At 50.3% G+C, this 26,146-nt stretch overlaps 1 protein-coding gene across 1 annotated transcript in view; it reads right to left on the bottom strand.

Annotated features, from left to right (window-relative positions):
- Positions 1-26,146, bottom strand: part of DLST (dihydrolipoamide S-succinyltransferase) — an 851,089-nt gene that overhangs the window by 48,768 nt on the left and 776,175 nt on the right. The window contains exon 13 of the mRNA XM_069637668.1: positions 12,511-12,594. Coding sequence (XP_069493769.1) covers positions 12,511-12,594 — 84 coding nt within the window. The remainder of the gene's footprint in view (positions 1-12,510; positions 12,595-26,146) is intronic.

Below are 26,146 nucleotides of genomic sequence, written 5' to 3'. Positions count from 1 at the left end.
AACTGAGGGATGTACGGAAGGATGTATGCATATGATAAAGAAAAAACAACCTCATGATCAAACTGACCCAGACCCAAATGAGATGAGAGCAGTAAAAGAGATGATGGCATTAGATATTGATGGAGACAATGATGTCCACGATAGAATGCAAGACTCAGACATAAGTACTTCAGATTCATCATCACTAGAGGAGGTTTCAATAAAGAGATGAGACGTTTGGCATACGGCCAAAGGAGGGTTCGTCAGTCTAGAAATACTGATACCTCTACTTTAAGACCGCAAACACATTTTGGTGGCCGTGGGCCAACCGGCTCATGCACGATATGACAAAATATAGGTTTTCGAGTTTGCCAATGAACGGCCATTTTGATGTAACAAGAATCGCCATTTTGTTTTCTAACCATTGCTCATTGCTTTCTGTTCCTATTGCTTCGCAGTATATTTTCCGCTTACACTGCTCGACTGTGAAACATTGTTGTCTGTATGTGAAAAGGACAAGGCCGCAGGGCCGTGAGGATAACAAGAGTTCGCTGAAATACAAACGTAGGCAGCGCCAGGAAGAATGCCCAGCTCCCTCCCAAATGTAGCCTTGAAGCAGAGCTGCAGGGCATTTAATCATTTCACAGCTGCCAGCCAGTCTCGTTATATGGTAGAATATGTTAGAATAATACCGCTAAAGGCTTGAATTATGCTTTTCTTACGGCCCCCATTTGCTGAGCTTGCTAGAGCATGTCGGCTCCCAGGACGCGAATAGCACCTGATAGATAGCAAGGTCCGGAGTGCAACTCCCCCCGTATGTAGTCCGCTTCCAAGAACAGAAACGCTGTGTTCTATTCAACAACTGAAAGATGCCTTTGCACTCACAAATTGCAAATTGTTACTAGAATAGATGTTTGAAGGTGTCATAATGGTCGGAGATGTCCATCATCACACCAAGTTCAAAGAAACCCAATGAAGGGGGGTGGGGGGTGTTAAACATGTCATAGCTGATTGTTTGATATGCATTTTGTATATATGTAACTGATGTACATAATTCACTCTCTTGCATCCCTCGAGGTCCAGAGATACACGTCGCGGGGCATGAGACCGAGTTGGCCAACTGAGACTTTTGCTTTGCAATAAACCCTTGCTTTGGGAATACAACCTCGTGTCTGGCGTATCTATCGTGTGTAGTGACTCGCCTTGTTTCCATAGACGTCAGGGTCCCCTAGGGGCCCCTTTCAGCTGAGCTCCTGGGAGGCAGGTGTCCACTGGGGTCCCCGCCTCTCCTGGCTGACTTGTGTTGGGCTGAGTGCCCTCTATTATTGGCACTCTGGGCTGGTGGCCCAATAAGGGGCTTGCTTTTTGCCGCTCTGTCCTTGCAGCTCTTCCCCTGGGGGGACAGGGGGAGAGGGCGGGGGCTAACTGAGCCTTCAGTTGCGTGATGCAGTGTTGCTGGGAAACAGGGACACCACTTGGGGCTTTCCCATTCTTTTTCATCTATGTTGGTGTGCGGGACGCCAGGATGTTGTGTGTTGGTCTCTCTGCCTGTGTTAGAAGTAGGGGGAAGAACACAGAAGTGAAGACATGCTGTACCTGCCTCTTCCTCCAGGGTTGCTAAGAGCGGGAAGGTGGCTGCCTCTGCTCCTGGGGTTTCTAGTAAGGACTTTAAGTCCCTGTTTAAGGAATTCCTGGTGAGCTGTGCTGCAGGGCCTGGTGCATCTGTGCCTGCGTCTTCCTCTTCTGGCTATGAGGAAGCAACTGGCAAGTACTTGGACTGGGATGAGGTCCAGCTGGTGATGGACCAGATCTAAGTTTCTATGGGGTTTCAGGTGCCATCAGTGGTGGAGCGGCTGCAGAGCTGCCTTTTCAGCAGTATAAAAATTCTCCCAAACTGGGTCTTGCCTTTATTTCTGATATTCGGGACAGGGTCCTACGTGACTGGGCCTGGTTGCCGCACATCTCCATGCCCTGTTTTACGGCTAAGTTGTAGTCCCTTCAGGAGCAAGGAATCCCTCCTGCCTGCTGCGGTGGATGACATTCTGGCCAGCCTTGTGGGCCGTTCCACCATGTCTGCAGAGGAGGCTATTGTCAGGGGCCCGGTGGACAGGAAGGTAGGTTCTGCCCTCAAGACATCCTATGTGGGGTCTCATCTGACTTTGTGGTCCAGCGCCTATGTGTCCTATGCTGAAGATGCCATGTTGGCTGGCGTTCGGAAGCTGCGGCTGGCCCTGGATGATGGCACGGACTGTTCGTAGCTCTTGTCGGGCATGCAGAGACAGAGTTCATATTGGACCGGCTTTATGATGGTGTTCGGGGGACCGCTATGGATATGGGCGCCATCGTCTCTGGCAGGTGCCATTTGTGTCTTTGGAAGGCGGAGGGTTCCAAAAAGCCTGCTGCTTTGAAGCTTCCCTTTGAAGGTCTTAGGTTGGTAGGGGGCGCTCTGGAGTCTTAAGTTCACCGGGTCTTTAAAGCGGATAAAAAAGCAGACAACTTGAGGAAGAAGGAGGCGCCTGCGTCAATGGGGGTTTTCGGCCTCCTCGCAAGTCTTATGTTCCTTGTACTGATCGCAATAAGCATGGTTTACAGCGTCCATTCTGTCGCCCCAGGTCCCCTCCTAAGCTTCAGAAGTCCTGATGTCCACTGCTGGCGGGTGGGCAGGCATTTGTCTCACTTTTCTCAGATCTGGGACCTCTTGGCCTCGTTCCACTGTACACCTGGGGTACCGGTTGGACTTTGTTTCTCCTCCTTCGGAGTCCAGTCTCCGAGTGACTCCTCTGCCCAGGTACATTCATTGCTGGGTGGCCTTGCACTCTGCCCTCCAAGACCTTCTTCAGAAGTGGGCCATTGTCCTAGTGCCATCGGGCCAGAGGGGGACTGGCTTCAATTCCAGAGTGTTCTCCTTTCGTCTCATCAACCTGCGGGACCTGAATGCCTTGGTTCGGACTCAGCACTTCCATCATCCTGGTGGTGTTGCAGGGGGATTGGTTGGATTCCCTCGACCTACAGTACACTTATTACCATGTCCCGATCTTCGGGAGTAGTTTCCTGCCATTTGCCGTGGGGCAGGATCCCTTGCAGTTCCGTGTGCTGCCCTTCCGTCTCAAATCGGCACCTTGTGTCTTCACAAAGCGGTTGGCCCCCCTGGTGGCATCTTTACACCTGGCTGGGATTCAGGTGTCCCCCTATTTGGACGATTGGTTGATCCAGGCTGGGTCCCAGCTCCGGGTGGGTGGTGGCCCATCTTCGCCTCCTCTGTCGTGCACTGGTCCGGTGGGAGATTTTGCTCAATCTTCTGAAGTCCCACTTGTCACCCTCTCAGACTCTTCAATTAATCAGTGCCTAGTTCTGCACCCGGGAGGAGTTGGTTCGGTGGCCACTGGACAGGGCCTCCTGACTCCAGTCGCTCCTGAAGGTTCTCCATCGTGGGGCTTGGGCTTCGGCCAGGGACCTTTTGTGTCTCCAGGGTCAACTGACTTCCTGTGTCTTTGTGGTCCCCTGGGCACGGCTGCATTTAACACCTTTGGTGAGTCACCTGCTGTCCCATTGGCGCCCAGCGTCCCTTCAATACGACTCATTGATACCAATTACCTGTGCCCTCTGGGCACCTCTTTGCTGGTGGTTGTTCAGGTTCCATCTCCGGAGGGGTGCTGCTCTGGCTTATATCAACTATCAGGTGGGCATGGGGTGCCGCCCCCTGAAGGATCTGGCTTTGTCCATTGGGTCCTGGGCGGAGACTCACCTTGTCTCCTTGTCGGAGGTCCATATCCGGGGGTTATACAATGTGATTGCGGACAGTCTCAGCACACTGTTTCCCGTCTGGGGGGAAATGTCCCTTCGCCCAAAGTTTTTCTGGAGGTGTGTCAGCCTTTCGGACTTCCCTGGTTGGACCTCTTTGCCTCCCCTGCAATGCTCACCTTCCCCAGGGGCCTGGGTGGACGTTCTTGCCTTGGCCTGGCCGCCAGAACTTCTTTATGCCTTTCTTCCGGTCGCCTTGATTCGGAGGGTCATCAGTAGAATCAGGGTGTCTGAGGGGGTGTTTGTCCTGGTGGCCCTGGATGGGGTGATTCCTAAGTCTTGCAGAGATGTAATTGGCTCCTCTTTGGGGGTTGCCCGGTTGGCCGTCTCCTTTGAGGGAGGGCAGACCCCCTTCTCTCTCATCCGTTGGAGGGGTCTGGAAAATGAGGAGGGATCTGAAGTGTTAGGCCTTTTGGCCACTGTTACTGGGACGGTCCAGAGTGTGCGTCGGTCCTATACACTCAAGTCTTAAGACCATCATTGGTTATATTTTCTGTCTTGGTGCTCCCTGCGGGATGTTCTGGTGCTTGTCTGTGGTCTGCTGGATATTTTACAGTTTCTCCATGACGGGCCTGAGAACGGGTTGGCGGACTGTACTCTCCATTCTCAGTGGGTGGCCATTCATGCCTTTTGGGATTCCTGGTCCCCTCCGGCTGGGGGGGGTTTGAGGGGGGAGGCTCTGGTCTCAAGGCTATTGAAGGGGGTGGCAGACTCTTCTCCTTTGGGCCTGGTTGGGGATCCTCATTTGGTCCTTGCTATGCTGCAGAAGCCTCTTCTGGATGATGTCGCCCTTAAGTGGTTGATGCGCAAAACTGCCCTTTTGGTTGCTGTTACTTTGGCCCGCTGTTTAGGGGAAATGGGGGCCCTCCAGTTCGGCCTCTGTTTCTGGTGGTTTGGGAGGTGTGTCCTTTCCTTTGAGCCTAAAGTCTCCTCTCAGTTCCATCACTCTCAGGCTTTCTTTCCTGATCTGTCCTCTCCTGAGGAGGCGGCTTGGCATTGTTTGGATATCAAGCGGGTGGTCTTGCAATCTCTTTCACGGACTGAGTCTTTTCGCCTCACTAACCATTTCTTGGTCAACTTTGGGGCGACTGGCTGTAGCCGCAGAGCTTCCACACCCAGCAGCTGGTGGATTAGGTCCTTGATTCTCCAGGCCTATGATGCTGTGGGCCTCTGCCCGGTGGGGCGGGTGCAGGGTCGGTCCACTAGGGGGGGTGGCCGCCTCCTGAGCCAACTTGCAGTGGGTGCCTTTAATGGACATTTGTCGGGTGACCCCATGGGCTACTCCCAACACCTTCTTCGTTATTACCAGCTCAACATGGAGGGGTCCCGATTCACTTCCTTTGCTGTGGGGGTTCTGGGAGCTGAGTCTGGTTGAAGTGGTGGCAGGGGCCCTGGTTTTCCCGCTTCCTTTCTTCTGTTCCTTAAATAAATTGGTGTTGGGTTGGTTTCGCATTTACCTTGGTGCCTGTGTCTTTTGTGGTGGGCATGGGCTTCCTTCCTGTTTTTGCTTTGGTACGACTCAGTTAAGTACTGGGACGAGGAAGAGGGAGGTGGAGGTAATGCTCAGATTACTTACCAGTAATCATCATTACTCCTAGTCCTACTCCTCCTCATCCCCGTACAGACTACCTTTCCCTCCCGCCCCTGTGCCGAATTTGCCTGTGACTTTGCTTTGATTTACTGCTGTGTATTGGGTGTGTGGGAGGTTAGACCTCCTGGGAGGTAAGTAGTGGGACGAAGAAGAGTAGGACTACGAGTATTGATGATTAATGGCAAGTAATCCGAGAATCAGCGCCAGTCTGATGGCCATCAACTCCAAAAGGTTTCTGTGCAGTGTTGTCTCCGCAAACCGCTCGAAGTCCGCTTATTCAGGTTTGCGCTCAGGTCATTCAAAGAGGCCTCCTTAACAACAGTCGCCTCCAGCCACAACTACCAAAAAGGTTCTCCTGCCATCAAGTTCTTTTTGTGGGCCCACCACAGGAGACCCTCTGCCACCCTGCTCGGGAACCGAAGCAGAACCATCATGCTGCCTGAGAATCGTGACCACAGAGATCAGAAAGCCCACAGAAGTGGTTTCATTCTAAGTCGGGCCTCTGGCACCAGAAAAATGCATGACGCCATGAGCCCCAGCAAACAAGGCAGTCTAGGGCTGGAAAAGTGTGGTTTTTATGGAATTTGGCGCACTCATGCGGTTTCCAACAGGTCATACGGGAATGCATTTTCTCTGCAAACACATAGAAAAGTCACTTAAAGGGAGAAATATAAGTTATTAATGTAACATGAGCTTAGTTGAAAGTTCTAGAGACGGTTTCTTCGCCTGGCAAGTCTTTCAAGTCCAAAAACACAACCCTGGCTAAAGGCAGTATGGAGAGGGTTTGAAGTCCTTGACAAAGGGCAAATAATGAAGAGTTCCTGCGGATTTCTTCCATGGTCTAAAGTTATTGAAACAACAAGTTAGCAGCTATAACAAAGGAGACCTAAAAACGGACTCCAGAAGGGGACAAACAGCAGCTTGGGTCACAGGTAAGAGGGGGTTGCCCTGGACACCTCTACGTGCACTTCAACACTCTGGATCGGCTTCTTGGCATCAGGCAAGCACTACCTTTCTCCCCACAGTACCGTTTGGTTTGAAAAAAGCATTTGTGTTGGCCTCTCTGTCATCTGACAGCTCGGGACCCCAACCTCCAGATTCCTTGGTCTGGTGACGAAAGGCAGGACAATGGACTGTGTCTCAGCAGCAGTCTCGAGCGCGGACCTGTAGCATGTCTTGCAGCAACTTCTTGGTTCACTCTGCAGTTTTGGCGCCTTTTCAGCAGCACCAACAAAGGACACGGATCACTGGTCAATCTTCTTCGCTTCCTGCAGTCCCACACTCTGGTGAGGGAGTCTGGGTGAGTTGGATCGACGAATTCGGCCTTTTCACAACGATGCACTCAAAATGGGCAGCAGGTCTCCTGGCATTGGGGTTCCACAGCTCTGGAAGCTTCTAGGACCTCGGGAGATGGCTTGTTTCAAAGTTTGTCTTGGGACTGGTTGTTCCCACCAGCCAAAGGGAAGGAGGAGTCTTTTCAGAGCTCCTCTGTGCAATAGAAAACAGGGTCAGGACAGCAGTGGTCGCTTCACGATCTTGCAAAGGGTATGCAGGCGTCTCTGGCTGTCTTCTTCTGTTTCCAGTGGTCGACTTGCTTTACACTCCAGAAGCCTCACCTTTTATACCGTTCCAGCACACACTCCTCTGCAAACTCTCTCAGCATTTTACAGAAAGGGGTGTTTGGCTGTACAATCAGGACAGGTAGACCCCCCCCCCACCCCTGTCGGAGCTGGTCCTAGTCAGGCACTCTGGCAGACAAAGGACAGGGGGGGGGGGGAATGGAAGATTCCTCCCCCACTGCCTGCCCAGACACGACCACACACCCCTCCCCCCGTGTTTTACTACTGCAGCAAACAGCTCCTTATGGCCAGTGTTGCTGGGGACCCCTAGGTTACTCCATTAAGTTTATTTTAACCCCCCCCTCCCTAGAATGGTAGAAGAAGGGCTAACAAAGAACAACCACGCAAGTAATGGTGAAAAAAGAAGGGATGCCCCAAGTTGGTACTTAGGTGCCCCTATTGTGCACTACCAAGGCTTTGGACATAGCCTCCGGTATAAAAAAGATACAATCGTTGGTAGAACACGTCCACTGCCGCCAGCCATAACTAGGCGATTGCCTATGTGAGTAAAAAGTCACAGGGGCAGAGAGAAGTGGTATACCAAGTATCCCTTTGGCACTCCACTGAAGGTGGTGTGTGTCAGTCTCTCAGACTATAGCGTTTTGGGAGAGACACTAAGCACTGTAGTTATTTAAGGATATAGAAAAATAAACTTCATGGAGAAACCTAGGGGTCCCCAGCAACACTGCCCATAAGGAGCTGTTTGCTGCAGTAGTAAAACACAGGTGCCTTTGAGAGCTCTGGTTATAACTAGGGGGTTATCCTACCCCATATGAGTCAAAAGGAATGCAAAATAATTAAAATGCAAACTGGTTTTAGACCCTTTTGGATGCCCATACAGTTGGGGCAGCCATTGTAGGCGACAACACACTCGCTGTTGTTGAACACCAAACTCTTACTCATGCAAAAAGTGTCAGCTTTTTATTATTCATAGGCTGATGCTTTTTCTTTTTCAAAATGTTATTTATATATACACACAACAGTACATGATGACAATTTATAGTGTACAAACACATAGCTGTGTTGAAAATTCAATGTTCATGTTTACAGATAAATCCACTTATATATTTAGCAGACAACCTGTTAGTAGGTGAGATGAGCCATATTTATTTATTTATTCAGATTTATAGAGCGCACGTCAGCCCGGAGGCATCGTGGCGCTTGTTACAGACAATATCTTAGTTACATAGGATACAGTAATTACATAAAATACAGAATTTACAGTGGATATGTATACATTAGCAATGCAGTATATTTACATGGATTCCTGAGAGTTTCACAGATATTTCGCAAGGAATGAGGTTTTCAGTTTCCTGCGAAAAGTGGGGAGTGCGTTTTCTGCTCTAATGTCAGCAGGGAGAGCGTTCCAGGTCTTGGCTGCAATGTAGGGGAAACTTAGACCTCCGGCTTTGGCTCTTTTGATGCGTGGGATGCAGATTAGGTTGGAGTATTGCGTCCTGGTGGGACGGGAGGAGGAGGGTTTGAGGATGGTTTCTGATAGATAGGACGGGGCGGAGAGAGAGAGGCATTTGTGAGTGAGGGTGAGGATTTTGAGAGTGATCCGTTCTTTGACCGGGAGCCATTGGGCTGAGTGCCTGGCCTGGGTGATATGCTCTCTTCTTGGGATACTAAGAGCGGCCCGGAGAGCATTGTTCTGGGTGATTTGTAGTCTGTTTATGTTTTTGGCTGATGTGCCTGCTAGGAGTGCATTGCAGTAGTCCAGTTTGGCTCCAATGGTTGCCCTTGCTATAGAGAGGCAATTTGGTTTAGAGAGGTAGGGCTTGATGGCGTTTATGAGTTTGGTGGTGTGTGCGGATGCGGATGTGATTGCGCTGACTTGTCTAGTCATGGATAGTGAGGAGTCAAGGTATACTCCCAGAGTCTTTACGGCTGTGGAAACAGGGATGATGGAGTTGTCAATGGAGAAGTTGGCGTACAGTTTGTCAAGTTTGTCTAGGGTGTTCTGTTGACCTAATATCATGATTTCCGTTTTGTCACCATTGAGGCAGAGGCCATTGACAGCCATCCAGGCCTTGATGACGGCGTAGATTGTGTGGAGTGCCTTGGCGTCTTTGTTGTATGATCCTGAAAGGGGTAGAAGTACTTGTGTGTCGTCCGCGTAGTTTGTGTATGTGATGCCGTATGAGTCAAGTTTGTCAAAGAGGGGCTTGGTGAACAAGTTGTAGAGTGTGGGTGCAGTGCAAGATCCTTGAGGGACCCCGCAGTGGATTGTCGTGGGAGTGGCGTTGGCGATGTCTGAGAAGACTTTCATGGCTCTTCCCTCGCGGAAGGAAGTGATCCAGAGGGCTGCTTCTTTGGAGAAGTTGGCTGAGTGTGTGAGGTGTGAAGTGAGAGTCTTGTGATCAACCAGATCAAACGCGGCTGAGAGATCTAAAAGGAGCAAAAGAGCAGGCTTGCCTTTGTCCATGATTTAGGTGATCTGATTCTTCAGATCTACCAAGGCTGTTTCCGTGCCATGTCCTTTCCGGAAGCCTGATTGCCTAGTCCCGAGGATGGAATGGGTTTCCAGAAAGTGTTGGATTTGGCAGTGTGCAGCTTTGTCCAGTAGTTTCAGCAGAAATGGCACCGTGGTTATGGGTCTGTAGTTGTTTGGTTGTAAGGGGTCGAGAGTGGTTTTTTTTAAAAGAGGCCGGACCCAGGCCTCTTTGAGGTTGGCTGGGATGATGCCTGTTTTAAAAGACGTGTTGATGAATGCCGTGAAGAGCGGCGCAAAGCAGTCTGCGCAGTCTTTGACGAGTTTTGGTGGGCAAATGTCTCCTTTACAGGGGGAGGGTTTGAGATTTTTTAGTAGGTTAATAACTTCTGATTCAGTGACGTCTCTGAAGGAGAAGACGGGTATGGTGGGCTTGGGCGAGGTGGGTGTGGTGCTGGTGGGTTTAGTTTCTGTCTGTTGGGGAAGTGCTTTGCAGTGGTCTTTGATTTTTTTTTGGAGAAGGTCAATTTTGTGTAGCATGGCAGTTTGAATGCTGGTACACCAAGCTTCGTCTTTGATTATTTCGTCCGGTGTATTAGGGGGGGAGATAAGCTCATTAAAGATGGCGAAGATCTCTTTGGAGTGTGATTTGGCATTGGAGATACGCGTGTTGAAAGCGTTGGCTTTGGCATCGGTGATAGCTATCTTGTATTGGTGGGAGATTGAATTGAATTTGTTCTTAGTATTGGTGCAGGGGTTCGATTGCCAGTTTTTTAGTGCTGCTCTTTTGTGGGATCGCATTGAGTGCAGTTCTTCAGTAAACCATGAGTTGGTGTGTAGGGATTTCTTCTCTTTTTTCCATTCAAGTGGTGCTATTTCATTGATAGCTTTGGTGATGACATCTTTGTAGATGTCTGCTAGGATATTGGGGTCATTAGCGAATGGGGGAGCTAACTCAGGGGTATTGAGGTATGGGCGCAGGTTCTCCTGAGTTTTATAGAGCTTCTGACTTGTGCAGCGCTGGCTGGGGTCAGAATTTTGTGGTTTTTGGTGATGGGAATAGAGAACTCGATGCAGTTGTGGTCAGTCCAGGGCAGTGAGGAGTTAGAGGTGACAGTGGTGAGGCAGTTATGCTAGGTACAGAAAAACACAGGGTGAAAATCCAATTAAGGGAGACGTTGATTGTAAGTCTCCTAAGCCCGGCTAGAATCTGACCTCATATTTAGTCTACGTCTGGATAGGAATGTTAGTAGTATAGGTGCAGCATTAAGTACAGCCCATGGACATTCTGGGTCTGAGTGATGCTGACGTTTCGGCAGAAATAGATGGAAGCCTTCTTCTGTGGCAAACAAAGTCAGGGAACTCACTATTCGTGCTGTGAGTAGGGACAGAAGAGTCAAGGGGATATCATCGCAGGGCTGGATAGGAAGCAGAAGTCGTCACGGTGGGCAATGGTAGTCCACGATCCGGCTGGATCCAAGGTGAAGCGAACCTGGAGGTGGTAAATGAGAAAAGCCCAGTACAGGTCAAGGGCTGGATCACTTCTCGGAAGGAGGAAGAGTCATCAATGCTGGGTGGCAGAAGTACGTGCAGATCGTGCTCGCCCTCCAAATGTCGGGGCAAGCAGGAGCAGGAATGGTGTCAGGAAATGGAGAGCTTTGGAGCAGACTCCATAGTACAGATAGATTACAAAGAATAGAGTTCCAAAACACAGGGCCCATAAGAATGAATGAGTGGAAAAGGCTCCACTCATTCTGGATTAAATGAAAAAGGCCCAGAAGTCCAGCAAAACGCTCTGGGGGTCTCACTAAGAGAGGGGATGAAGTACAATAATGATAAATCTCCCTAACACTTGGCAAATTGCTTAATTTCCACCTGTTACACCATCCCTCATTTCACCTTCTGCAATGTGTTCTACCGTCTCTGAAATTACCACCAATAAGGTGCGGGTATACCATGGCACATGTGTTAATGGTCTCCAAAGCCATGCCAAAGGCTTTTTGAAAGTGTTATTTTTTTGTCATTCCTGTCCAGACGCAGGGTATAGGTAGGCGCTAGTTTTGTTCCTGATGTAGCCGCTTGAATGACCAGGCTCTCGTGACTGAGGTGTTTAGATAGTATATCGGGGTCTGTGGATGCCATTCTGCACTTCTTTACTAAGGCCTTACGAACTGCTAGCAGTGAGCAGGTTCTTTTCTCCATAGCTCTAGAGGTGGGTCCCTAAGTGTTGCATGGAAAGAAGGACTGCCTCCTTTGGAGCACCCTTCCCCCACAATATCTTAAAGGCCTTATTCTGCGAAATCTCTTGCAGGGGGTCCCACCCTAACGCCTCGGACACCTTAGTCATAATCTTCCTGTAAGAGGCATTAGGACGCGCATAAGGATCAGGTTGGGTGAAAATCAACCTCTGGGGTGGGGTAGGGGGGAGTGAGGGTGGTCCAGTCCACTGGTATCCTTCAGCTCCAGGGCTAACTCTCCCATCCTGTATCCAGATCTGCTAAAGGATAAATATATCTTAAAATGAGGAACCCATGGGATGTCACACTCCATTAGAACTTTGCATTTACATAGCTGATGAAGAAAATTACGTAAGCTGGTTAAGAAAAATGAATAAAAATATTAGTAAAGGTTGGTCTGAAACATTGTTCCCTAAAAAATATGAAATCTAGTGCTGGTAACAGGATTCCCCCGGATCTTAATGCCCAAATTATGTTGGTGTAAATGTGATATGGTGCAGGAATCCCTGCTATCGCAACATACAATGGTTTCCTACATGGTCATATCAAGCTACCCCTTTAGTGCACCCATCCAGACAGCGTAATGCTCTCGGACCTCCTGGATCCACACACTCGCCATTCCCACCCCAAAGTACTGCAAACCCTAACATACTCCTTACTTTACTAAGAAAGTCTGCAGAGTGAACTTTGTGCATGGGATTTTAATCCTTATTGCTATTGTAGTCTTAGAAGGATACCCTCAAACCTTTACAGGAATTTCCAGTATTTTATTAATTTTACACTCACACACAGAATACCGCTCGCAATCATCATCTGGGCTTCAATAAACTCCCAAACTACACAGCTTACCTTCTCTCCCAGCTCATTAATAGTTCGCTCAATCGTTGCAAAGTTCATGGATTCAACATTTCTTACCACAGGAACCACCAAACCCTGTTAAAAAGAACAGAAAGAACTATGAATATCTTGAAACACACCATAGGACGAGCCCAACTCTGGAACATTATGAGAATGGTTGAAAAGCACTGCAGCAATCCAGTGCCCTCACAAGCATCCAAAGGGACTCCAACGGCTCCTGCACTGCTAGCAGAGTCTTGTCAATAGTAAACCATTTTTCTAAGAGGGGCAGTAACACTCCACATTTCTCCTGGCTATCTTTAGCATCTATGACAATCACCCTAAACATCTAGGTTTCTGCATAAAGGGCATGCAGACCACAAACGGATTATTGTTCCGCACTCAGTTTAGTTGACAAAAAACACACCTACATTTTCCAGGAAGGTGTATCATCTGCAAGGGTCATAGCAGTTCTCTCAGAAAGAAAAGGGACAGAGTTAAAAACTTAAGATATATAGAAACAACTTTCACACAAAACAAATTAAAATTTATCTTAAATGATGTTGGGTGTAATGAAATAGACATTTTTGTTAGAGGTATGACAAAGCCCCTTGCCGGAAAGCACCAGGGCAGTAACTCAGGGGGCCACTTGCCAGCCCAAGTCAGTGGATCGTCAGCCTCATTTGTACAGTTTTTCTAAAGTCCTACCAAAACTTCATAAAAACCATATCTGAGAAGTACATACGCTCCACTCTTAGTAGAAGGCTGAACCACCTAAAAATGTCGTAGCATGGACAGAGCAGCCAGGCTTATCTTAGGAGGTAGAGAGGGCTGTAGCTAGGTATAAAGAAATTGTAGCATACATATGGTCCAAAGAAACAGTGAAACATGATGTATTGTAAAAAATAAAGTGTTTATTTAAATACAAGTAGACCAAGATGAATCTTGCGAAAAATATTATCAACATCATATAAACAATTATAAAAATAAAAACTCATGGGAAATAACCCATATTATAACTTTATTGAGAATACAATCAGTAGTCATGGTAAGTCAAACCTACAACACATTCAAAATCTGCCTGTAACCACTCTCCAGCTCACCCAGAACAGAACTGCAAGGCTTGTCCTTGGCCTCAGGTACTGGGAATGTATCTCTCCAGCCCTGAAATCTCTTCATTGGCTCCCAATGGCTGCAAGGACTAAATTCAAGACTCTTTGCAGGCCTTCCTTTGGAATAGCCTCCCTGACTCTCTGAAACTTGAGAACTATCTTCGGTTCTGGAAGCAGCTCAAGACCTTTGTCTTTGCTTCTGCCTTCGCTCTTCTTCTCCCCAGCTAATCTGTCTGCTTTGGCCCCGGGCACCTGGTTACCTTCCGATTTCGGGCCCAGATCCCTGCCCTCCCAGCCACACACCTGCACTGCCTCCTGGCAACCCTTGCACTTGGGTCTTTATCTGCTACCCTACAGTCCCCTTCCAGCACTTATCAGACACCCGTTGTCTACACCTTATTCTCGCACTTAACACCTGCTGGCTGTACTACCTGTTGTTCCATAACATGTTCAGCACTTTCCACTCCTCCCGTGCCCAGCCTTGTCAGACACTCTGGAGCCTTGGCATTCCAGATGAAGACAAAACTTCCACTGAGGTCATTCCCACCTATAATGGCAGGGGAAGACATCACAGATGACAAGCAACCGAGAAATGGCAAAAAAAAAGAAGGAGCCCACCATTCTAGCAAAATGGTGGGCCTTCTGTGCATTACCAGGGCTGATTTAACAGCCTTCGAGTAATGAAAATAAAAATTAACTAAAGTAAAACCACTGCCACCAGCCATTCAAGTTAACTTTCAATTGTAACAAAAATGTTACCAGGTAAGAAAGAAAGGGGATACATTGTATCCCCCCAAATCCCCCAACACGTCACATAAGGTGCAGTGTGCTGGCTCACTTTATAACATGTAAAGGGGCTGGAAATCCCACTTTACTTCTTGGGGACAGTAGTACACCCAAGAAATAATAAAGATAATTAAAAAGGAAGCCACTGCATTTAAAATGCAGTGTGCTATCCTAGTACATTACAGTCAGTCCAAAGTTATAGGAAACAACTTCAAGCATACACTATGGAGAGACATAAAACGGTCACCCAAAAAAAAAAAAGTAATAGACTAAGTGAGAGGGGAAAAAAGATTCCCACTCACCTAGGGCCAAGGTAAAATAATTAACAAGTTCAAGCAAAAAGTTCTGGGGTTAACACAAGTCAGGAAGATTTATCATACATTCCCCTCTTAAGGAGGTTTCCCCCCCCTGTCCTTTGGTGAGATATGTGAAACCACATATGGAACAAGTTGCTTACCTGTAACTGTTGTTCTCCAGCATGGGTCTGGCATGGATTCACATGCTCATGAATATTCCCCGTCGTCAGGCCGGAAATCCTCGGTATAGAAAAAAATCAGTATCAGTTTCGTTTCTGATCTGTCTTTCTTAGTAGTAACCAATCACTGGTCTCTGGGTCATACTGCCCCCAGCCAATGACTGCCCTCTCCCTAAGCCCCGCCTCTGGCAGCCATCCTCAGATTTGGTAGCACGTAAAGTGGCAGTATGAGCAAGTGAAGAGCCGCAGAGGGGTAGGAGAGAGGGTTCGCATGTGAATTCATGCCAGACCCATGCTGGAGAACAACAGTTACAGGTAAGTAACTTGTTCCTTTCTCCAGCATGGGGTCTGGCATGCATGGATTCACATGCTCATGAATAAGAGAATACATAGCAGTACACACATGCACAACCACGGGAGGTGGCAACAGGCTCAACATTAAGCAATACAACAACGCAACATTAAGCATCTCTTACCTCCTCACCAGGCTCAACTTAAGCCAACAGGTTGCGCAGCACTGCTTGGCCGACCCTGGACTCCTCCCTGGAATCCCGATGGACGCAGTAGAATCTCGTGAAGGTGTGCGTCGACCTCCACGTAGCAGCCCTGCAGATGTCCAGCAGGGGCACACCAGATAGGAACGCCGTAGTAGCAGCGATCGCTCTGGTCGAATGGGCTCTCGGACGGCCTGGCAGCGGTCGGTTAGCCAACCGGTGGCAGTGCATGATGCAGCCGGAGAGCCATCTGGAAATAGAAGACTTCGAGAGAGCCTTCCCTTGATCCACAGGTCCAAAGTTCACGAATAGCTGTGATGTCCTCCGAAAACTCTTTGTGCGGTCCACGTAGGACTTCAGCGCTCTAGCCACATCCAGCGAGTGCAAGGTCCTCTTGGCCGGCGACGAAGGAGACGGGAAGAAAACAGGTAACACCAGGGGCTCGTTAAGATGGAAGTCCGACGGCACCTTGGGCATAAAGGAGGGGTGCGTCCTAAGCACCACCCTCGAGGCATGGAAAGTCAAGTACGGTGCTTTGCAGGATAGGGCCTGGATCTCTCTCACTCGTCGTGCGGAGGTAATGGCCACCAGGAATGCAGTCTTCCACAACACAAACTTCATCGGTGCGGAGTGCAGCGGCTCGAATGGGGGCCTCCATGAGCCTGGTCAGCACCACATTAAGTTCCCACGCCGGTACCGGGGCCTTCACCGACGGGAACAGTCCTTTCATAAACTCTTTTACCAGTTGATGGGACCACAGGGACGTCCGTCCTGTGGTTCTGGTATATCTGGAGATCGCCGCCAGATGAATCTTAATGGAGGCATGGGCTAGCCCAGCCTTTGCCAGCGATAGCAGGTATGGCAGCACTTGAGGGGCCGTAATCCGTAGGGGGTTGATCTTCTGTGCTCGGCACCAGATAGAGAACCTCTTCCACTTGTGACCGTAGCATTTGAGAGTCGAGGACGCCCTGGCCTTTGCAAGAACCTCTCTGCAGTCGGCCGGTATATCGTACCCTCCAAACTCTAGCACTGCAGGAGCCAAGCCTGCAGGTTCAGCGACGTCGGGTCGTGGTGGAAGATGGCGCCTCCTTCTCTGGAGAGAAGATCCGCGTCCGCCGACAGCTTGATGGGAGGGGACGTTGACAAGTCCAGAAGGTCCGGGAACCAGATCTGCCTCGGCCACGCCGGTGCGACGAGGATCATCCTGCATCAGGACCTCTTGAGCTGGTTGACGAGTCGAAGCAGCAACGGCAACGGAGGGAACACATACAGGTATAGGCCGTCCCAGGGGAACGAGAACGCATCGCCCATGCTTCTCGGCTGGGGAAACCTGCTGGCGAACCTCTGGCACTTCGAGTTTGTCGCTGTTGCGAACAGGTCGATTTGGGGTTTGCCCCATCGTCGGAAGAGTTGATCCACCTGATCCTGGCGCAGTTCCCACTCGTGACACGCGCGCAGCTCCCTGCTGAGCGAGTCGGCAATGGTGTTTCTTTCTCCTACCAGGTGGAAGGGAACCAGGAACATCCCCTGGGCGACCGCCCAGTGCCACAGATCCTGTGCCTCCTTGGATAGGGCTGGGGATCTGGTGCCTCCCTGCTTTCGTATGTAAAACATTGTCGTGGTGTTGTCCATGAAGATCCGCACCACCTTGCCCTTGAGCGACGGGAGGAATGATTTGAGAGCCCAGAACACAGCTCGGAGTTCCAGGATGTTGATGTGCAGGAGCTTCTCCTCCGGGAGCCAGAGGCCTCTTGCGTGGAGATCTCCGGTGTGGGCACCCCAACCTTCCAGGGAGGCGTCCGTTGTCACCGTCTCCTGGTACGCCGGCGTGTGAAAGTCCTTGCCCACTGTGAGGTGCGCTCCAACGCCCCACCACTGAATCGCCCGCCGGAACACCTCGTTGACGGGGACCCTGTCTTCGAAGGTGCCAGTCGCCTGCATCCAACGGGCGTCGAGAAATTCTTGAAGAGGGCGCATCCGTAGTCTGCAGAGGAGCACCAGGTAGATGCAAGAGGATATCATCCCCAGGAGGGACTTGATGGACCTCACCCTGGCCACGTCCGTGGCTAGCAGCCGCTGCACTTTGCCCAGAATGGTCTTCGTCCGTTCTTCCGACGGTGCCGCCAGGCACCTCACTGTATCGAGCTTCGCTCCCAGAAACAGGGCCACCTGCGACGGCACCAGGTGGGACTTTGGGTAATTTATGGCGAATCCCAGGTCTGTGAGTAGCTGGACGGTCCTCGCAGTGTGTTCGACGGTGAGTTCCCTCGTCCTTGAGCGGATGAGCCAGTCGTCCAGGTAGGGGTAGACGTGAATCCCCTGCAGGCGCAGCCGCGCCGCCACAGGTGCTAGGCACTTGGTAAAGACCATGGGGGCCGACCTCAATCCGAACGGCAGTGCTCTGAATTGGTAGTGGCGTCCCTGGACGACAAACCTGAGGAACTTTGTGACTTTTGAGGATGGGAACATGGAAGTATGCATCCTCCTGGTCCAACGACGATAGAAAGACGCCTTCCTCCAGCTGTCCCAGCACATGCTGGAGGGGGACCATCCTGAACTTTTGTGGCCTGATGTATTTGTTCAAACGACAAAGGTCCAGGATGGGGCGCCAGCCGCCCGTCTTCTTCCTGGCGAGGAAGTACCTTGAGTACACCCCAGAGCCTCTTCGGGACGAGCTCGATGGCGCCTTTCCTGAGCATCGCCCGTACTTCCAACAGCAGTTGCGGGACGTGATTTTCCTTCCTGGCCACAGGTGGAACGTGAGGGCACTTCTTCAGGAATTCGATAGTGTCCTCTTGCCAGGGTATCCAGCACCCAACGGTCGGTGGAGATGGATTTCCACACGCCGACGAAATTCGTCAGCCGACCTCCCACCGGGGTGCTTCGGTGGGGGCCCGAGGCCACGGCCGGTTCAGTCCTGCTTGGAGGTGGTGGCCTTGCCGCCCTGGCCACCTTGCCGACGGCGGCGAGGCGCTCCCTGCTTGCCGCGACCCCTGTAGGCCTCCTGAGACGAGGAGCGTGCCGCCTGGCGGTAGGACGAGCCACCGCTGGATCCCTTGGAGGCCCCCTGTCTGCGTCCGGAGCTCCGAAAGGGCCGTCGTTGCTGAAGGGCTCCTAGGGCGCGAGCCGTCTCCGTGTCCGTCTTTATGGCTTGGAGGGATTCGTCCACCGCCTTCCCGAACAAGTTGCTGCCGTCGAACCGCATGTCCAAAACCCTGGCCTGGACGTCCTGACGGAAGTCGGTCGCCCGGAGCCAACCCCGTCGTCATAGGCAAACTCCGTTGCCCAGCTGGCAGAACCCGGTATCGGCAATATCGGTTGCCACCGTTATGGCGTGGTCCGACGCCACCTCGCCTTCTTGAAGTATTTCCAGGGCCTCGGACCTTTTGTCGTCCGGTAGGAAGTCCAATATGGGGGCCAGCTTAAACCAGAGCTCCCTGTCATGATGCCTACCTCCAAGGAGCCAGGTCCGACCCAGCAACCCCAGAGGCAGGCATCATTTCCCCTAGGGGAGTGCCAGCGGGCCCAAGCTGGGGCCCTTTGGACTCAGTCCTGGCGCCTTAGGCGCCAGGCTCATGTTGGACCTCTGTCCTGGCGCCTTAGGCGCCAGGCTCATAAAGCTAGAAATGTGTTCAAGTGTTTTAATGTGCACTTACCTGATGCAGACCATGCTGCCACATCCAGGCCCTCTTAAGGCCTGAATAGGAACTACTTTACCTGTGGGACTACTTTCCACCCGGGTGTGGTCGGGGAAGGATACATACCTGATTGGAGGAAGGATACACACTTGGAACTTCTTCCAAAGCTATTTAAACCACACCCGATCAGCAACTCACGCTTCGCATTGTTCTGCTCCTCGCAGCTGGACACTCACGGTGTCAGCTCCTGCATCTGGACTTCAGCCACGCCCGTCATCATCCTGGGTCACCTGCAAAGGGAGACAAGAGACCGACCAGCTAATCTGCACCACGGAGACATCACCGACGATCCTGAAAGGGAAGACATCGTTTTTAAAAGCATTTCGTTACGATCGCTGCAGCGCTGCATTTCACTCACCTTTCCTGGGTTCCTCCATCTTCAGCAGCGATCATCCGGATCCACAGCCACTTCCCAGAGCCTAGAGAAAAAGACAAGAACAAGAGGTGAGAGAAGGAAGGGAATAGGAAAAGCTCAGTTTCCTTCTAAGACTTACCTGTTGGGTCATTCCCATTTCATTTCGGGTCTTGCTGCTTCCAAGCAGGACCCCGGCCCCTATGGGGAAAAAAGACAAAGACATTAGATGAGCGAATGAAAAAACATTACCTGAGCGCTCATCTAGGACTTACCAGTTCTTTACTGGAACTGCACGTTTCACTTCGGGTCGGCGCCATATCTCCGGCATTCCGAACCCCGGCCCCTATGGGGAAAAGACATCAACATCAGCGCTTTGTTGCAAGAAGTCTCCAAAGGAATCTTCATTCATCACCTGAAAAAAGACAATGAACATTATTATTTAAAGCTTGAACTTTTGAACTTGCAACAGAACTTTTACAGCGCCTTACCAGTATAATCAAGCTTACCTGAACTCCCATCCAACCTCAATCCAGTGAAGTAACTGGGTTCAACGCGCCCCTGCATCAGAAGCAGGATGGAGAGCTCGTCCTTTCAGACCCTAAGGTGAGACTTCACGGGGAATCGTGGAAGGGTATCGCGGAGGGTTGGAAGAGAGTGGGAGGCTGGAGCATAACTCAGTCAGTAGGTAATACTCCCTTTTCACGCACAGGGGAATATTCCTGCGAGCCGGAGAAGCCAGAGTAGAGGGCCCTTCCTGTCCATCTTCAGAGTCCTGCGCTTCACCATTGAAGAAGCATCAGCACTCGAAGCCGGGCCACGATCGCCAGGGCGTTGGCCGCTTTGATCGTCGTCGCCGCCGACAAAATGACCCGTTGCCACATGGCGTCCAACTTCCTACCCTCGCCGTCCGGAGGGGAATTCGACGTTGAGGCTCCTGACCCCGCCGCTTTCTTCTTCGCTGCAGCCGAGACGACCAAGTTTGGCGTTGGCTGGGCCCTGAGGCACAGGGGAGCGGTCTCGGGGACCCGGTATTTCTTCTCGTACCGGTCCCGTTTGGCTGGTGCCGTGGAGGGGTTCTTGAGTACCGACAGGCCCTCCTCCCAGATGTCATCGATTAGAGGCACCGCGATGACAGTCTTCCTCTTGGCCTCCCAGCGCTAAAAGAGGAAACCTTCCTTTTTCTGCTCCTCCAGGCAGAGCTGGAACAATTCGGACGCCCTGGCGATCATGGCGTGGAATGAGCCAATCTCATCGGGCGGAGAGGCCCGTGCGACGGGAGACGGGAGACCCATTCCGTCGTCGTCGCCCTCAGAACGCGTCGTCGAGCCCACCGCACCGTCATCTCCCGACTCGTGGGAGGATGAGGAGGGAACTGTAGGCCTTACGGGGGCGAGTGGAGGAGAGGGTTGGGCCCTCTGTCGTTTGTTCTGAGAACTTCCCGACGGGCCAGGTTGCGGGTCCTCCGGCCTGGGCCATGGTAATCTCGTCCTTATCTCAGAGCATAAGGACTGGATCGCAGACAAAATGGCCGCCGAGCTATCTGGACTTCGAGATTCCTCACGGCCTCGGTCAGTTCCTCCTCCGAGGCTGACTCCGAGCTCGAGGAGGCTACCATGCCCCCCCTCGCTTCTTCCATCATGGTGGCCATGACGATGGGCTGAAAAGAGGACTCCCTCCTTGGCGGCAGGGAAACTCTAGTCCTGGAGGCAGTCTCCGCTGGCGGGGTCTCTGCCGGCTTGGCCAGAGTCGCTGCGATCACCTCGATAGAGGCCTTTGCCTGCTGGGTAGGGGCCTTCACCACCTTAGGTGCGTCCCGGGCCTTCTCCTTAGGGGGAGGGGCGAGGCCTCGCTCCCCCTCTCCTGAGATCGGACGGGGCTTCTCCCGAAGCTTACCCGGGGTCTCGGACTTCCTCTTCCCAGAACCAGAGCGCTGGCTCGTGGTTGACGGTGCCGGGGAAGGTGCGCCCTGCCTGGCGACCGAAGAGCCCGACCTTTTGGCGCTCCCGGAGCCAGCGGACTCGCGGCGCTTGGCTTGGTGTTGGGCCCCCGTCGCCGGGCCGCCCGCACACGACTTAGAAGCCCGCTCGGACCCTTTCGTCTTCTTCTCACCCGTTGAGCCCTTCTCCAACCAGCTGGCGAGACGGGATCGACGGTCCCTCATGGTCCGCTCCGACAAGTTCTTGCAGAACTGGCAGTCCTTCTCTACATGAGTCTTGTCCCCATGAAGACAGTAGAGGCATTGCGAATGCTCGTCCTCCTTAAACATTCTGCAGCCCGCATCCAGGGCAGTTGCGAAACAGCTTGGGTCCGGGTGACGAACTCGCGTCCTGGGCCATCTCGAAGTAGTCCGCAAATCTTCTGGAATCCGCCAAAAGGTTGATTCGACGAAATCTTCACCCTTGAGAGGCGTAGGAAAATCCTGCAACGGGTACCCGTTAACGGGAGTAGAAACGGTGGAGCTTGAGGCTCGATTAACCGAAAAATGTGAAAATTCACCTGAAAAAGCGCGAAAACGCAGCAAAAGCTCGAGAGCTAAGCACGAGGACTCCCAATACTTGAACGTGCGGTAGAAATCTGAAGATGGCTGCCAGAGGCGGGGCTTAGGGAGATGGCAGTCATTGGCTGTGGTCAGTATGACGCAGAGATCAGTGATTGGTTACTACTACGAAAGACAGATCAGAAACGAAACTGATACTGATTTTTCTTTACCGAGGATTCCCGGCCTGACGACAGGGAATATTCATGAGCATGTGAATCCATGCCAGACCCCATGCTGGAGAAGTCCAAAATCAGATTGGGTGAACATCTGCAAGCAATTAAAAACAAGGACATGAGATCGCCATTAGCTTTTCACTTTGACCAACAGCATGCAGAGTCTGACATAACCAGTATCAAATGCTATGGAATTGAAAAACTGTCCATACCAAGAAGAGGAGGAAATTTGGAGAGACTCCTCCGCAAAAGGGAAGCTTTTTGGATATGGTCTATGGACTCAATTCACATGGTTTTAAATGTGGATCAGGAACTACATCATTTTCTTTGACAAAGACAATGCGATTTGTTACAACTCTCTCTCTTTTCGTTCTTCTATTCTGTGAATAATTACCTTGGTTTACCTTTTTCTTTTGTGTTATTTGTGAAAGATATACACCAGTAGAATTACCACATGTTGTTCCATAGGCATAATTATGAGCCAAACTATTTTACTAGTCCTGAACCTGACTTTGTGCTAGGTAAGTTCAAAAAATTATAAATGTCAAGAATTAAAAATGAATTTGACAATGATAAGCATGCTATAACACACAGGGCCGTCCCAAGATGACCGCCTCTTTTGCAATCTCTTCATCAAGATGACCGCCTCACTTACAATTTTTTCCATTTACATCAAGGCATGTGTAATTGTCTTAGCCTACGAGTAGTGATATACAACTACGATGAGATCTTCACGAAAGTTTTGAATATTTTTTTTCTCTTGCATCAACAGAGAGAACGCATTTTTTGTAATCCATCTGAAATAGGATGCCTGAACTTGTTTGCTTATCCAATTAAACTCACATTTACTTTTGAGACACACACTCATCTTGCTTCCTCCCAATCCAATATGGCGCCCGACGCACGGCCGCAATGTCACGCAGTAACGTGACTTGTTTACTCAACAACATCTGTTTATTATGCAGATTCGTACGCGCTTGCACGTTACACATTGCTCTCGGCAATCGGACCGCGCACATCAACCTGATCGGTTAACAGCACGGCCATTACGCTAATGTAAGTAAGATACTTGTGAATTTTCTCTTAGAGTTAACACGTGTCCGATCAACTAGGACACGCATAAACAGGCATTACCATACTCACTTTCTGTCTATGTAGTGCCACGACGACCTCGAGTGTAGAGACAGCAACTTGTTCGGCTAACAGCACGGCCATTATCCTAATTGCCATCACAAACTCCATTCTTTGTGACCACCCAAATTGGAGACCATTTAGTCTACAAACAAACTTACAGAGCATACATGTAAGTTGCAATACGTTTTTTTTGCTCCCCATTATTTCTGTTTCAACACTCTCACTGCATTTGGCTTTTCAATTGCCCTAACAAATGAATCGCTTGCAAATTTGAACATTTTCCTGAAGATCTCATTCTAGTTTAGTTCCTTCCAAAAAATGTTATGTTTTTTACTCAGTTTTTTATATTCTGTCTCAACAGGAATCAAATGTTTTAAGTTGATAAATTTTGAATTATGGGAACAGTTCAGATGATTTCTTTGATAATAAACAGCCACTAAACCCCTGAGGAACCGCCAAAAAACAGACGGGGAACCACGTGCCGGGAAGAGAACAGGCTGGATACTATAAAATATTATTTTTGTTATATTAAGCTCTAACCTTTGGATACAGATTGGATACATACCAGCATTCTGTGATAAAATACTGAATATTTATTTCATCAAGAACTGTATTGATGTTTGGATTTCAAGGACTTTACAATTCAAATTGAATTTATTATTTAAGTAATCCCAAAATCAAAGCAAGTAATCAAGGCTAAGCAAATCAAACCAAATTTCTCGTGCAGCAGTGATTTTGTCTTAAAATCTATTTACCAAAATAAGGTCTATTTTGGATTACTATTTTCGCTCAAGTGCAAACTTCATTAAGGTCTAGTGCATATATGTTTCCATATTTTGTCTCTCTACAGTCTGAGAGGTTAAAACCTTTTGTTTTGCCGCTTGCTCACATCATTTTTCAGCACAAGAGCAGCACCGGAATCAGCCAAAGACTGTGTACCTGTCCTTTTTTACTCTGGATAGTCGCCGAATCGTCGGGAGACAAAGTCTCAGATGATTTGTCGGCAGTAGAAATACCATCCGCGGCACCAGGAGGCCTAGCGGTCGGTTTTCCGGGTAGAGGCCTAGCCGTAGTTTTCGGGCCTACTGAGGCTTTGGAAATAGTCGAAGTGTCAGGCTCCCGAACTTCGACGCGTGTGGGTATTGGAGTAGCGCCCTTTGTTTGTTTTGATTGCCCAGTCGCAATACGCTGCTGCGGATGCGGGGAAGGCTTTGGATCTGATCGAGCCGGGGGAACCAGCAAAGTATTTGGCGGCCCCGCTGGGGCCTTTGCCTTTTTCGACGAAGGCGTTGAAATTGGCGTATCGGTTGTGTCCTTAGTGCGATGCGCTTGTACGCCCCTGTCGCCGGGTGTAGTCCCTGTAGCAAGACCAGAGTCGAGACTGGAAGGGTCGGGGACAGCCGTGGTGGACCTAGAAGTGTCCGCCTCAAGGTCTATAACATCCGCGTTGGACATTTGGTCATCCGAAGTACCCCCGTCACTTTGGGCTGGCGTGGCGGTGGGGGGCTCCACGCATGACATACCATACGCGACCCAATGCTTTACACAGCGCTCCTTAAGGGTTTTAGGCCGAAGGAGTTTGCACGCCGCACACCGCTTCTCGCCGTGCTCTAGGGGGAGACAGACGTTACACGTCCTGTGTTCGTCCTTCCAAGGATATCGGACCCTATACTTAGGGCAAAATCTAAAAGGAGTCCTTTCCATAGCAAAAGGGAAAGATGACCAGAACAAAAGGGAAAAGAGGGGAAAGGAGGAAAGACATACTAAACAGTATGGCCATCCCGACTCCACTCTCCCTAATGTATAGGTCGGTCAGAGGGCCCGACCACGTGGAAAATCCGCCCGCCGGATCTTAGGCGCCGAAATCCACAGCCGTAGACGATTCCCCCGTAGTCTTCGTCGAAGATGTTCTTGTTGGGCGAAGTGACTTAACGGGGAATAAACCGACAATTCGGTAAGATAAACAATGTCTCTAGTAAGAGCTCTGCTATAGGACGACCAGTTATCTGGGTGGAAAAAAAACAATCTGAGGGACCTCGGCGCGGGAGGGATTTTGGGTACTACACATGTCACAATAGGGATAGGGTTACAGACACGCCTATGCCGACGTCCCCTTTCGGTCCCCGAAAGACAAGATGCAATACTCTGCGGTTACCACTGGATGTCGGACCATATGCACAGCATGTGATTCTAAGCAGATTAACAAGCATCAGAAACTCTTTGTTGAAAGGGCGTATTTGAAATTTGTCATAATGTTTAAATATTTGTGTGCAATTTCTTTGCAGTCTCGAGAGCATAGTCTACTGTTTTGCCGAATAACACATAGGGCCACATTACTCCACAGGCGGTACCATGGTGCTATTTGCGCCATGGTTGCCTCCAAAACCTTACCGATTCCGCCATGGTGAATGGAGCAATTACCGCCCCATTCTAAGGTTGGCGGGGGCGGTAATTCCCCGTTCACCATGGCCCTTCCCCATTCTCATTTGCGCCCCCATAGGGCTCAATGGCAATGGGGAAGGCGCCAATAACGGTACCACAAATTGCGGGACCGTTATTAGCTCCAAAGTCCCTTTGCGGGTCCTGTCCTTAAAGCCTGGTAAAACCAGGTGTTAAGGGAGGACCCGCATAGGAGCGGTAAGGGATTACCGGCACCAGTGCCCTTACCGGTACCGGTATTCCCTTACCGCCCGGGTCATAATGAGGCCAAATGTCCTCAAGAGGAATGTTTAGCAGTGCGGCCAGAGTCTCTGGTCTACACCCAAAGTTTCTTAGCCACACATGTCTTAATGAGGGTGCCATCTGCAACCATTCTACCAGCGGTTTCTGCAGCATCAAGAGTGTTCTTTAGGATGGCGTTTAGCCATCTGTTTGTCGCTGTT

The sequence above is a fragment of the Ambystoma mexicanum genome, chromosome 14 (genome assembly GCF_040938575.1).
Source record: "Ambystoma mexicanum isolate Mex_15411 chromosome 14, UKY_AmexF1_1, whole genome shotgun sequence".
Classification (NCBI taxonomy): Eukaryota; Metazoa; Chordata; class Amphibia; order Caudata; family Ambystomatidae; genus Ambystoma; species Ambystoma mexicanum.
This window is presented reverse-complemented; position numbering and strand designations above follow the sequence as displayed.